Source organism: Anneissia japonica, unplaced genomic scaffold, assembly GCF_011630105.1.
Source record: "Anneissia japonica isolate Jap-2015-1 unplaced genomic scaffold, ASM1163010v1 scaffold3934_len446420_cov169, whole genome shotgun sequence".
In the NCBI taxonomy this organism is placed as follows: Eukaryota; Metazoa; Echinodermata; class Crinoidea; order Comatulida; family Comatulidae; genus Anneissia; species Anneissia japonica.
In genome coordinates, this window is record NW_022723069.1 from 185,421 (window position 1) to 199,255 (window position 13,835).

A 13,835-nucleotide genomic window follows, 5' to 3' on the forward strand; every position below is an offset into this window, starting at 1 on the left:
ATATATAAGTTTAAGAAGTAGCATTAGTGTATATGCCAGATTAAGTACTTTCTTATTTTAATCCATTTTTGATGTGATATTAGTAAGAGGTCCTGTTTGCCGATTTTTAATATTTGTAAATTTGAATTCAAATTTGAAGTAAATCACATTTTAAAAGTACTATATTAATTTGATTTAAGCATACTTTTTAATTCGTTTTGAAGGTATGGGCATTTACATGCCGGTTGGACATATGGACTTCTATCCAAATGGTGGTAGACAGCAACCCGGATGTGATAACGGTTTGATTGAAAATATAGTTTTAGAAGGCGAACTTTATCAAGGTATTCGCAAATTTTAAATTAAATAATACAATTAGGCCTATACCGTCTTCATAAAAGATGAATAAAGAAATCTATACCTTATTTATCTACCTTATTTATAATCATTTGATAGTGATTTATTAATAATCATTTATTAATAGGTGGTGTCCAATACGGATTCTGTGATCACTACAGGGCTATCGATCTTTACCTGGCTTCTATTAACAGCAAAGATCCTTTCACCGCATTTGATAGCAAAAATTACGGCTATGGCAAAGTTGCATACCAGGCTTTCCTAGACGGAGACATTTTTGAACAAGGTTCTAAAGTTGAGATGGGATATAATTCTGACGTATACGCTGCCCCTGAAACCGGAAATCGGATATTCTATTCAGCTACATATGGGAAATTAGCTGGTAGTGTAATAGAAAAAAAAAAATTATTGTTATGTTTGTTGTTATTGTTATCATATTTATTGTTATTGTTATCACTATCATTAATTTTATTGGAATCATTGTCGTTATTATTGTCATTATCATTACCATTGTAATTTTTATATCAGCGTCATCGTCATAGTAAATGTCAGGGTGTCAATGTAATTACAAGCGTCATTATTATTATCATCATCGTCATCACTACCACCATATTCATTGTCTCATTGTAATTTCATTGTAATCGTCAACTACTTACATAACATAAAAGGTATTTTATTGACATTTTATAGGTTATCAGTATCATTTTGTCGTCTACATCGATAATCCCGGTTGGCTGAAGGGCGACAGTGAGAAGGGCGTCATTTTCGTAACGCTAGTAGGGTCTGATAGTCAATCACAACGCATACAGCTGACCAGGTAATCAACAACATTACCACTGCTTGTATAAGAAGCTGCTGCCACTGATGATGATGATAATGATGATGATTTTTTTTTTCTTTGCCAAGCTTTTTATTTCCATAATCACATAATTTATAAATGAAACATCACATAAGTTATACTTTATATAAAACACAAGTAACATACTATATAGTGAAAATGAAATATAATAATAGAAGGCCTCTTTTAAGTAGAACTATAAAAAATAAATAAAATAAAATAAATAAATAAAATAATAATAATTATTATTATTATTAAAATGATGATGATGATGATGAGGCAAATTATTATTATTATTATTATTTTTTTTTTTTTTTTTTTTTTTTTTTATTGACAATGACGATGATGACAAGGGGAGGTGGAAGAGGGGGCGAGGAATATAGAATGAGAAATGGTAAGAAAAAGAACTTTCTGAAGTGGAAAAGGAGTATAAAAAAATAGAGAAGGGAAGAAAAAGAAATTGATCATGATGATGTTAAGGATGATGAGAATGATGGTGATAATAATGACCAAGAAGAAAAGTAACAAGAGATAGAATATAACGATGAGATGATGGTGGTGAGAAGGATGAGCTACAGATGATGGAGAGAAGTCAGATGTTGATAAGAAGATAATAATGACTGTTTTAAGGAGAATAACCTTAAAGGAGGGAAGTAGAGGAGATGATAATGATAACGATGTAGAATGAGAAGGAGATGCAGCAAGGCAATATTCCTATACCTTTGCGGGTGAGTCTATAGAAAATATAGTATAATGATAACAACTGTCTTTTTTTAGTGAATCGTTGTACATTACACCAGACGAACAAATAAAGGTTGTGGCTATGTCAGCCGTAGATCCGGGTAAATTATCTGGGCTTTACTTTGAATGGGAATACGATCCAGACTGGTATAAGTTTTGGGACTGGGATTTATGGAACAACCCTAAAATTTACGTTCACAAAATCCTAATGAAATCAGGACATACCGGAAACACGTAAGTAATGTTGACAAGTTCGAATGTCTAGAAGACAAAAATCTATACTGTAATTAATTGGCTGACTTATCTATACCTTTAAAATTTCGATATAATGAATTACATAATTGCTTACTACTCGTTGCATCACGCACGTGCGTTCCGTGCATTTTATCTGTCAGAGGAAGCACATAGAAAAAAGATTTGGCTACGCGCTTTAAGACATCCTATCTCTGGATGGAAAACTCTTTCATCATGCATTGAAGGAGAAATGTTAAGCCACTAAAAATACTTAACGTCATGAGGCATAAATAAAATAATTTAGTTAAATCATCTTGATACCGCCTTTGTGTCCATTTTTGTGTAGTATCGATCATTGATTAAAACCAATTATTGATTATTTTTATTACAGCTATACCATGTGTGGCGATACCAAAGAAATCGAAGCGAACAAAGATGTGAGGCCCTTTTTCTCTGTAACAGACTGCAAATAAAGATACCTTAAGGCAGCAGGAATTACACCTACCACCAAATATATTCTGAGTTAGGCCCGTAAATTCATAGTTATTACTAAAAATATTTGGAATGGTTTAGTTCTCTTCGATGATCCAATAAATATTTATATAAAACACTGAAAACCGACTTACATGTTTTGCTATTATATTCTATTAGCATTTTAATCAATTGATCCAAATGAATTTCTTCAATTATTACTACAAAAACCAACCTTTACTGAAGATATTAATAATTATAATATTTGTGGATTGATGTAGTTTACGAACAGTCTGATTCAAAAACATTGCTTCACATTGGTACAATAAATAAACATGATGGTATAGCATTCTTAATAGTAAGTTTGTTTTCTTATTAGGCCTACTGTATGTACAATGCTCAAGAACGGTTGATGTTGATTATTAATTCAAGCATTTTAAAGCGTAATACATATTTAATTGTGCTAACAATGACTATATGAGTAAACAAATGACTGTATCCATGAACAAACGAATTACTGAACAAATTAATTTTTCGATTAATAAATGTATAAATGTATGTATACGCATGGATGGATTGATGAATAAAAAATAAATGAATAAATATTTTGAATGAGTAAATTAATAATTGAATGTTCTAAAAGAATAATTAAATGATTGAATGAATGAATGAATGAAAGAGTGTGAGTCAGAATGAATGAATGAATGAAAGAGTGTGAGTCAGAATGAATGAATGAATGAAAGAGTGTGAGTCAGAATGAATGAATGAATGAAAGAGTGTGAGTCAGAATGAATGAATGAAGAGTGTGAGTCAGAATGAATGAATGAATGTATGTATGAATGAATGAATAAATGAATGAATGAATGAATGAAGAGTGTGAGTCAGAATGAATGAATGAATGTATGTATGAATGAATGAATAAATGAATGAATGAATGAATGAAAGAGTGTGAGTCAGAATGAATGAATAAATTAATGAATGAATGATTGAATGAATGAAAAAATAAATGATTGAATGAATGAATGAATGAATGAAAAAATAAATGAATGAATCAATAAATGAATCAATCAATCAATCAATCAATCAATCAATTAATTAAATAATTAATTAAACTAACTAACGAATTAATTAATTAATTAATTAATTAATATAACAATAATTTTCTAACACGTGAATAAGTGAATTAGACATTTTGTAAAAAATAATGTTTTTATGAAAAGAGGAATTAAAATATGCCCTGAACAATTAGTGAGAGCCCACGACATTCGAAAAAAACACGCACCGAGCTGAAGTAAATAAAGCTGATGGGAATAACCGTAGTATAGTTTTTTTTTTGGCTAATTCAAGACACTGACGTTTATACATTAAGAAGAATACAGATTTTACTTGACGCCACATATTTATCATTGTTTAACAGCTGAGGGATGCTAAACTAATTTTACTTTATATTGCAATTAAAATACCTAAAATCATAATAATATAATGATCACTTATAATGAAAACATGCCAGTATATAAAAAGGCCGTATTCAGATGACTGAAGCAGTATGAAGCATGTTAGAAGTTTTTTTTAAATATTTCTTCTTTAAACATAACAGAAGCAATATGCTTACACATTTAAAATTATACTGTGTCTGGTCTATTATAAAAAGAATATCTCAAACCTTTAATTTAAACAATGAAATGACATATTCACGTTCACAAAAAGTAACTGTACGTTTATTTATTTATTTATTTATTTAGATATACACTTTTGAAACAGTGGCACACTTCAAAAGAAGAAGGTGCATCCATGAAAACAAAAACATACTTAGACTAAAAATGATAAAACCAAAAACAATAAAATTACCAAGCATAAGAAAACTTACAGAACTAATAATTAAGGTTCTTCCCCTCCCTAACATAAATAATGTAATACAAAATGCACCATAACCCTATATTCAAAACAATATACATTACGTATAAACCGCAATGAGACAGTTTACTGACTTACAGACCATTTTACTACAAAAATTCTAGTATGTTAAAGGGCGAGGAAAATATTTTCTTGTTCTAACTCTCATATAGAAGCCAATAAATAGTAATTCAAATATTTTGTATAGACAGTACTACTAGGTAGCTTTCGAGTGAACGAGGACGATAAAATCTGGAACGTAATGACGTCCTTTTGACATTTGCTAGTTATTTCTTCAATATGGTTTCTTCAAGATTTCAAATTGTTTGATAGAATTACTCCAAGATACGTCATAATAGAATATACAGGATAAACTAAATGATTAGTGACGTATTATTGGTTCACATGCCTGAATATTAACATCCTTCTTGTCTAATGACATACTGTATTTGATAACGCACAACTTACTGGCAGCGACAGAAGCTGTTGCTTATAAAGTTTCACACGCGTGAGTGTGATAGGTCTAATGTTTTCAACAGCGGCCTAGCTAAGACGGCAATCATGATCAAAATCATGACTTTGAAAACACTGGCAATATATGTTGTGCTGTTATCCACTATCAAATATTCAAATAGCAGACGTCATTGGTTCTTCGGTAAGTTATCTTTCATTACGGTCAACATTGACCAACACTGACCATACTGCACATGGAATTAGTGGCTTGAGTAAAATTATAAAAGCCAGGTGCTATCTCTATAAGTTATGATGATAGCTTAATATAACTTAACGTAATGGGCCTCATCTGTTGATGTTGATGTTCATATTTACTGGAAATTCTGCCTGCTATGAAAGTCATACCATTAAATTACTTTTAATAATAACACTAATAATAATAAATAGGTATAAATTAATAAATACTTTGTTCTGATATTCCCAATGTATCATTAATTTGGGCCTCCTCTCTTTGTAAGTTGTTTATATTACTGTAATACAATTTCTCTCACTGACAAGCCACGTTTATCTGTTGGCTGAAATGTTTACCATTATGAATATTTTTAAATGGTATGACAAAAACCTACATTAAGATAGTAAGATTACATAATGTTGTAAAAGTATTGACTACCGTATCTTTACTTGGGTACACGAGGTAAACTAATTAAATGTTGGTATCATGTCTCCAAATGGAACACCTTTTGAAAACGATCACTTAATGTACCCTGGACTCGAGGGTGTTCGCTTACGAAAGGTCCAACTGTATTAGTACCGTACTCTCGGTCAAGCGCATAGGCCTACTACGCTCTTCATAATTATTTTAAAATTATGTTCAAATTACGCCGTATTTCTCCTGCAGGTAAATCAAGTGTAGTCTGCTATGATGATATTGGCTGCTTCGATAAAGGTTCCCCATTTTACGACATGCCAGATAGACCAATTAGTTACCTCCCGGACACTAGAGATCAAGTAGGAACCAAATTCCTTCTAAACACTCGACAGAACCCGACCCATTACCAACAACTAAAAACTAACGATCTGTCCACGATTACCGGATCGTTTTTCGACCCTTCTCTGGAGACGAAGATTATGACGCACGGGTTTATGGAGTCGGGGAACGTTTGGTGGCTAGAGGACATGATGACAGAGTTCCTAAACAATGGAAATTTCAATGTCATCCGAGTCGGTTGGGGGCCGGGTGCGCGTGAATTGTACGGCCAGTCTAGTGCCAACACTAGAATTGTCGGAGCTGAGATATCATATCTGCTTGACAAATTTAAGGTACAGTTTACAGTGATGAAGTTTACAAGACAACAACAATAGCTTCCCCTGATTCATAGCTCGACCTCCGTGTAATTAAATACACACAAAACTTCAATAATACGACATAAAATATGCAGAAAATCTGAAGCAGCTCTAAGTTTTCAAACAATTGCAAACACTTCAGTGTTTCCTCCAAGTATAATATATAATCATTATTTATTATAATTATTCAAATATATTTACATACATACAGTATATAATTATTTACATCATCATGTGTCAATGGTTCTAACAAGCTTTTTTGAATAGGTAAATAACTAAGTATATAATTCAAAGCCAGCTGATTGCGGATCGCTCACTCAAGATATTTAGGCCTATGTTGTAGTAGAAAAAATATATAATTATAATAATAATAATAATAATGCAATACAAAATCGACAATGCCCGGGCCTAATGCAAAGTGCTTGGGCTTGACATAGGCCTAATTCAGATTATATACTAATCAAGCACAATGTCTGTGTTACAGGAATTATATGGCTACACAGCGGATAAAGTACACGTGATTGGTCATAGTCTTGGAGCCCATGTTGCCGGATACGCTGGCGAGCGTCAACTTAACCCGAAACTAGGAAGGATCACAGGTAAGGCCTAAAATCCAAAATTGTAATTTAGGTTTTCGTCATTAATATAACAGATAGGCCTATATAATGTGAAGAAAGTTAACTTGTATTGGAATTATGACCTGGATATACTACTGTAGTGAGGTATCAGAGTAATAATAATTGGTGTGGTTAAGAAGCTTCGTTGCATGCCACGAAAACTTCTTTATATTCAGGTCATGGGTTCAAATCCACCAAACAGGCCTTTGGACTTTTAACACTACTAAAATAGTACCAGTCGCTAAAGCCATGCCGAGACTATCAAATTTTATTTTACAAAAACATGTGACATGCCTAAATATGGTGATGATGACATCACATCATGATCATATATAGGCACATCATGGGCATCATATCATATACTGTTGTATATATGGGCATACAACAGTTTTTTTTTTTTTTTTTTTTTTTTTTTTTTGTCGTCATTAAATTTTTTTTTTTTTTTTGTCGTCAAAGAAACTTTAATAATGTGGACAGAGCTTTAACAAGGCAATTCAACAGTTGAACATTTTAGTATCTACATTTTTTTATTATTATCATTTATTCCCTGTTCCAATTTTGTCAGAATAAGGCCTAGTGAAGTTTTATATAGCTCACATATCCATCTAATGTAAGATGCTCAGGGCGCTTGATATGTGGACTAGGAACTCGATCAAAGAAGAGGTTTTCCTATTGGTTTTCCTACATTAAAAATAAAAATAAAAAAATAAAAAAAGAACACAACAAAATAATAATAACACTGTACTAAAGAGTATGGTAGAGTGCTAAATACAAATTATTGTTTTTTGTGTAGGAATGGATCCGGCAGGACCGTATTTTGAAGGCATGGATATTGTTGTGCGTCTAGATCCAACGGATGCAACTTTCGTGGACATAATTCACACTGACACGGATCCGATATACACGTTTGGTAAATAATATAAAGTGTAAAGACTATTTTATTTATGTTTATTATGTATTCGTTCGTGTGCATCTTAAGCGGTACGAACGAATACTATCCCGTTAGATTCTATCATATAATCCAATGTTAACAATGTTACCCAGAGACAAATATATTTATTTATAGACATTAATTGTTGGTGTATCATTATCTAATGAGTGTGTGTTTTTCACTACGTAAGGGTACGGGATATATGTGCCTGTTGGACATATGGACTTTTACCCGAACGGCGGGTTCGAGCAAACCGGTTGTGACCAAGGTCTTGTTTCTGGTCTTATTACAGAGGGCGGTATATACGACGGTAAAATACCAGTTTCTACAAACATAAGTGTAATGTACTAAGCAAGCCATAATAATAATTATAGGCCTAATAGTGTTCGTATTAGAAATAGAGACACAGAAATGATATAATATAAAATGCCCTTGATGCAATCCAATTATGATTTGTTTAGTGGCAGTAGCAGCGATAGGGGAGTGTTTCTGGGTAGTGAATTTACCCAAATTCACTACCCGAAAAAAATATTTGACTGTACTGTTACAGTATTTTACTGTTCAGTAGTTTATTAAGAAACAGAAGATGAAGACAATCGGAAATAATGGGTGCTCCCTTTTTCTTCCTATAGGCCTAATATTATAAAAATAAATACAAGGAAGTACACACAACTTTGCAAAATTCTAAATAATTAACTATTAGTATTTATCATTTATTCTTGTTATTTTTTCATTTATTTTTTTTTTCAGCCGGTGTTCAATACGTTGCGTGCAATCACGTGCGTTCATACGAGTACTTCACTGAATCAATCAACACAAAATGTCCATTCAGGGCGTATGAATGTACGTCAAAAGGGTACGGAAAGAGTGGCTACGAACACTTCTCACGCGGCGAGTGCTTCGACGGAAGCGACGGCGTCCGGCTTGGTTTGGACTCGATTAAACATAAGCCTGTCGGAAGTACAGCTAATGTAATTTACTATTTGGAGACAGTCGGAAAATCATCATACTGTGGTAAAGTAATGGTATTAAATAAATATATAATATATAAATAATACGCTCATTTATAATCATCTGGTTTTCTTAAATTTAATCAATAAAATAATAATAAAAATGATGAATTGTTTTAATGTCTTGTCCTGACATTTGATGAACTAGAAAAAAATTTTGCATTAAGAAGGTAGTACTACCGTCAGCCAACGACTCGAACTCCGCTAGCTCACTGTGAGCGATAGACAACGCCGTTCTGATTCTCAGCGGCAGGCTGAACGGATCGTCATTAAAAACGACGATCCGTTGTGCGCGAAGTGGCGTGCATGCATTTTCTAGTATCGCGTAAGCAGACGATCCGACCGCCGGGCACACTGAATTCCCGGCTAGGCTTAGCCACCCAAGCCGCTCAATTTGACAGTGTTTTAGATATGGATGGGTTCAAAGCAGTATTAATCATATTATAATGTAAGCATTCGAATTAGGGATAGACATGTGTATGAGTAGTAATACAAAACTTATACTTCCATGTCCAACAAAACAAACCGATAGAAATATGTACCGATTAGCGGTGGTATATTGTAATGGTATTCTATATATTCTACAGGCTACAATTTCAAATTTGAAGTATTTGTGGATGATCCTGGCTGGATAAAAAGCAGTACTGAAAAGGGGAGTTTATATGTAACACTCATGGGATACAAGGACCAGTCTCAAAGGATTCTATTGACCAAGTGAGATGAAAATTGTGTAATCATTTTATTTAATAATGCGTACAGGATGCAGATACAGTAGAACCCTATTACGGGACCCTGAATAGGGATACCCCTATTCAGGGGACACTAACCAAAAACGTGGAATTGTCCCCTTATTCGGGGATTTTGGCATGTTTTCACAACGATGACATACAATTCTTAATAGTTTTGTTTATTGACATAATTATTTACAGTAGAATTAGAACTAATTTATAGCAATCATTTGCAATGCAAATACTATTCATTTATAATATTAAATCAGCAGAAATGTAATTAAAACAACAATAGTTTTATATGTTCCCAATATTGTTTCATGATGCAATGTTAATGAATGAATTAGAATCCTATGAAAGTATGCGAAGTAACACATGGTCTAACCGATATTCACTCGAAGGATTTGGGGAGAAAATTCTGGTTTATTGCTCAAATTTCAAAATTCAATTTTCATTTTCAATTAATTTCAATTTCAATTTATTCAAAAAACATCCTGAACAGAGACGTAAAGTAGTAAGCCTAGAAAAATTTTAAAACAATAGAACAATTTCATTAAAACAATTTCTTCATACATATACCAGAACAATTAAAATAAAAACCACAAAAATGGACAAATTCTCAAAATACAAAATTCAATCAAATCAATAAGAGGTGAGAACAGAACACCACTTTAACAGATACAAGCAAAACAACAAAACATGAACATACATAAACACACCAAACTACTACCAAAGACGGATTATTTTACTTGATTCAAAATTCTTTTTGCACCTTAATTTCAGTTAAATAATAATAATAATAATAATAATAATAATAATAATAATAATTTATTATTATTATTATTATTATTATTATTATTATTATTATTATTATTAAAGGCCGACCAATCAACCGGTCGATCGATAGACCATCGATTAGATGAACCAATCATTGAAGAACTGACATACTGATTGACGGATTGACTGACAGACTACCTGACTTACAAACTAACTGACTGTCTGACTCTAAACTGAATCTGAGCTAGTGTATACCGTTAACAGTGTAATTTACATAATGTATTGATTGATTGATTGATCGATTGACCACAATCGACCAACGGACTGAATTGCAGAAATGCCGAACGACCGATCAAGAGAGTGAAAAAGTGAACGACCGACCGACCAATCAATGTTAGATATAAGATCAACTAACTGGCTCAGAACTGATTAATTGGTTTCAGGAAATCACAGGACCTGAAACCAGGGGAGTCTTACACCTTTGTAGCGGCATCAGATGTGGATCCAGGTGCGTTATCCGGTGTCTTATTTGAGTGGGAGTACGATCCAGATTGGTATAAGCCTTGGGATTGGGATGTGTGGACTAACCCAGAGATTTATGTTCACCAGATTATTATCACTAATGGAGAAGATTCTAAAAGGTAGGATGACTATTGAATTCTCTCTTAATAATAATAATTATTATTATTAATTATTATTATTATTATTATTATTATTATTATTATTATTATTATTATTATTATTATTATTATTATTATTATTATTATTTTATTATTATTATTATTATTATTATTAGTATTAGTATTTATCATTACATTAATATCAAAAGTATAATACCAATAAATATATAAATATGTTAATAATTTGATAATTGTATAATTAATGTATTAATTATTATTATTATTATTATTATTTATTGTTATTTTTTATCATTACATTAATATCAAAAGTAAAATACTAATAAATATATAAATATGTTAATAATTTGATAATTGTATAATTAACATTAATAAATAATTACATAAAACATGCCTATACAAATAACAGTAATATCAATTTTAACAATGATACTAATGATAATGAAAATGATGACTATGAGTATCATAATATACAATACGTCTTTAATATATAGTTAATGTTTACTTTTTTAGTGTTGTCATGTGTGGTGCTAAGGAGGACAAGATCAAAGCGAATGAAGACGTTGTTGCCTTATTCCCTGTCACAAACTGCGACAATTTCATATAATATGTCCGATGTATTAGCTTCAATTTTTATTCAAAATGATTGTCATTGGACTGGTGAACTGCGACTGACTCGGCAAATGGACACCCCTTGATGAATCCATATCATTACACATCGAGTATTTTTAAATCTAATTAAGTTTAGGCCTATCAAACGATTGATTTGCTAACGTTGTGACAAATTTCTCAGCATTAATTTGAATAAACATATTCTACTTTTATTTTTAAGTGTTTGTCAATCTATTATGCAATGATATTGTTTGTCGATTAGATATCCACATTATTGATATATATAAGTACGTCTTTTCCCACAAGTACTAAGATCAATTAGATTTTGTTTAATGTCACATAAAACAAGAAAAAGTGTATTAACCGATGATGGTGACGTTTTACGTAGAATAATGACGATTCAATAATGATTATCAATGATTATGATGATATTTATTGTGATGAGCAGGATGATGATAAGAACGCAATTCAACTTTTTACTCTTTCATACTTCCTTATAACAATATAACACTAATAACTATAATAAGATTAAAGCAAAACATTTAAAAAGGAACAAAAGTAAATCTCTCTTGACTATAATTCATTATGTCGGCCTCCGAGTGATTTCTATTTCAATTTATTTCACAAAGTCACATTCATATTCACATGTGTGATTACAATAGAAAAAAAATAAGTATGTTTATAACAATGTATGAAAATATGAGATGTAAGAAATTACATTGGAAGTAAAACTTTTAGCATGTAAACTTTTAAATGATGAGATAATTAATTTTTAGCAACAGGGAAAAAACTTAATCTAATCAAAGAAAGAAAAAACTCTTAAAGGTAGAACTATCCCCCGCTTGACACCATCCCGGTATTTCTGATTGCTCGTCCAAGTGAAATTCCATGTTGTCATTATGTTGGGCGAACGTGTATGAACAGTTAAAGGAAATTAACATACACAACAAAAAAACAAACTACTGTATACTTATATTTAATAATATACTTATATCTTACAATGACAAGAAATGAATACACCAATCTCTCCAGATCGAGTCACCTAATTAGTACTCGGGAAAGCAGCATACGGTTAAAGATAACGGCACTTAAGTTGTTTAAATATTGAAGACTAGTTAACAGATAAATGTTGCATGTAATTATTACTGTTTGCAAATTAATCATTCATTTTGTTGACAAACGGTGAAGCCATAAGGCGCAATTACGCTTTCGTAGGCAAAGTATACTAATTAGATAAATATTGTTTTTAAAGTATAATTGCACAATGAAGTTCCTGACGCTCGTTATTGCTACGGTCGTACTGGCAGATTTTTCTTGTGGTAAGGAAACATTGCTTCTTTGAAAACATCAATGGTCGAACTACCCATCTCAAACCATAGTTTTACAAACTCAAAAATATACTGGACTACTTTTAATGTGCAGTCTTTTTAGTCAATGTTTACCAGAGCTTAGCAGAGATTTGAAGAAATAGCTATGATCTCATGAATCGTACTTGTCGATCAACTTCTTTCTGTATTAATAAAATTATGATCACTGGTGTCAATTTTGAAAATCATAAATAATTATGAAATACTACGTCGTATCTTTAACATTATTATATGATACAATTGTACTTTAGGGTTGACGTTCAATGTCGAGGTCAAAGTCGACCAGCCACCAAAGCCAACTCCCATACAACAGGATGATAAAGGAAGGTTGTTTGTAACCCTGATTGGTCAAGAACATCAAACGCAAAAGACGCCTCTTAGCACGTAAGCTAGCAGTTCAAGTTGAATTGGATCTTAAACAGGGCCTAAACAGCGTCGCACAGTGGGCCAAAATTGGTTCAAAGTGTGCCAAAAGTCAATATTCATAAAATACTGGTTAGGTTCATGTTAAGAGTATTTAATGTGTTTTCAGTCCTGCCGAATTCAATGAAACTTATTATTTTTTTTAATACGCATGACGTCATCAAAATACTGTTTTGGTTTTTTTTTTACTGGATGAGTAATACCATTGTAATACCTAAGCAGATTCATATTTTCCTTGGTTATTGAAATATTTAAGGAGTTTTCTGACTTTTAGATTTAAATGCAAGCATCTTTAAATATGTATGACGTCATCAAAATACTGTTTTGCTTTTTTTTTTTTTTTTTTTTTAGTTTATGAGGAAAATACCTTGGCAGATTCATATTTTCCTTGGTTACTGAAACATATAAGGCGTTTTCTGACC

The 13,835-nt window shown here is 31.8% G+C and overlaps 2 protein-coding genes across 2 annotated transcripts in view; both read left to right on the plus strand.

The window, feature by feature from the left end:
* The window catches only part of LOC117112103 (pancreatic triacylglycerol lipase-like), a 5,348-nt gene extending 2,544 nt beyond the window's left edge, over window positions 1-2,804 (plus strand). The window contains exons 5-9 of the mRNA XM_033255152.1: window positions 202-323; window positions 464-718; window positions 1,027-1,153; window positions 1,952-2,149; window positions 2,541-2,804. Coding sequence (XP_033111043.1) covers window positions 202-323; window positions 464-718; window positions 1,027-1,153; window positions 1,952-2,149; window positions 2,541-2,622 — 784 coding nt within the window. The 3' untranslated portion in view covers window positions 2,623-2,804. The remainder of the gene's footprint in view (window positions 1-201; window positions 324-463; window positions 719-1,026; window positions 1,154-1,951; window positions 2,150-2,540) is intronic.
* A 1,965-nt stretch (window positions 2,805-4,769) lies between these two features.
* LOC117112113 (pancreatic triacylglycerol lipase-like) lies at window positions 4,770-12,115 on the plus strand. The gene is made up of 9 exons (XM_033255166.1): window positions 4,770-5,168; window positions 5,865-6,286; window positions 6,795-6,909; window positions 7,721-7,837; window positions 8,049-8,168; window positions 8,609-8,872; window positions 9,456-9,582; window positions 10,817-11,014; window positions 11,525-12,115. The coding sequence occupies exons 1-9, from the start codon at window positions 5,075-5,077 to the stop codon at window positions 11,616-11,618; spliced, it is 1,551 nt and encodes a 516-aa protein (XP_033111057.1). The 5' UTR covers window positions 4,770-5,074; the 3' UTR covers window positions 11,619-12,115.
* Window positions 12,116-13,835: the final 1,720 nt, after the last annotated feature.

Coding starts and splice junctions, on each gene's coding strand:
- LOC117112113 (XM_033255166.1), top strand. CDS start 5,075: ATGATCAAAATCATGACTTTGAAAACACTGGCAATATATGTTGTGCTG. Junction 9,583..10,816: donor CAAAGGATTCTATTGACCAA/GTGAGATGAAAA, acceptor AATTGGTTTCAG/GAAATCACAGGACCTGAAAC. Junction 11,015..11,524: donor AATGGAGAAGATTCTAAAAG/GTAGGATGACTA, acceptor TTACTTTTTTAG/TGTTGTCATGTGTGGTGCTA.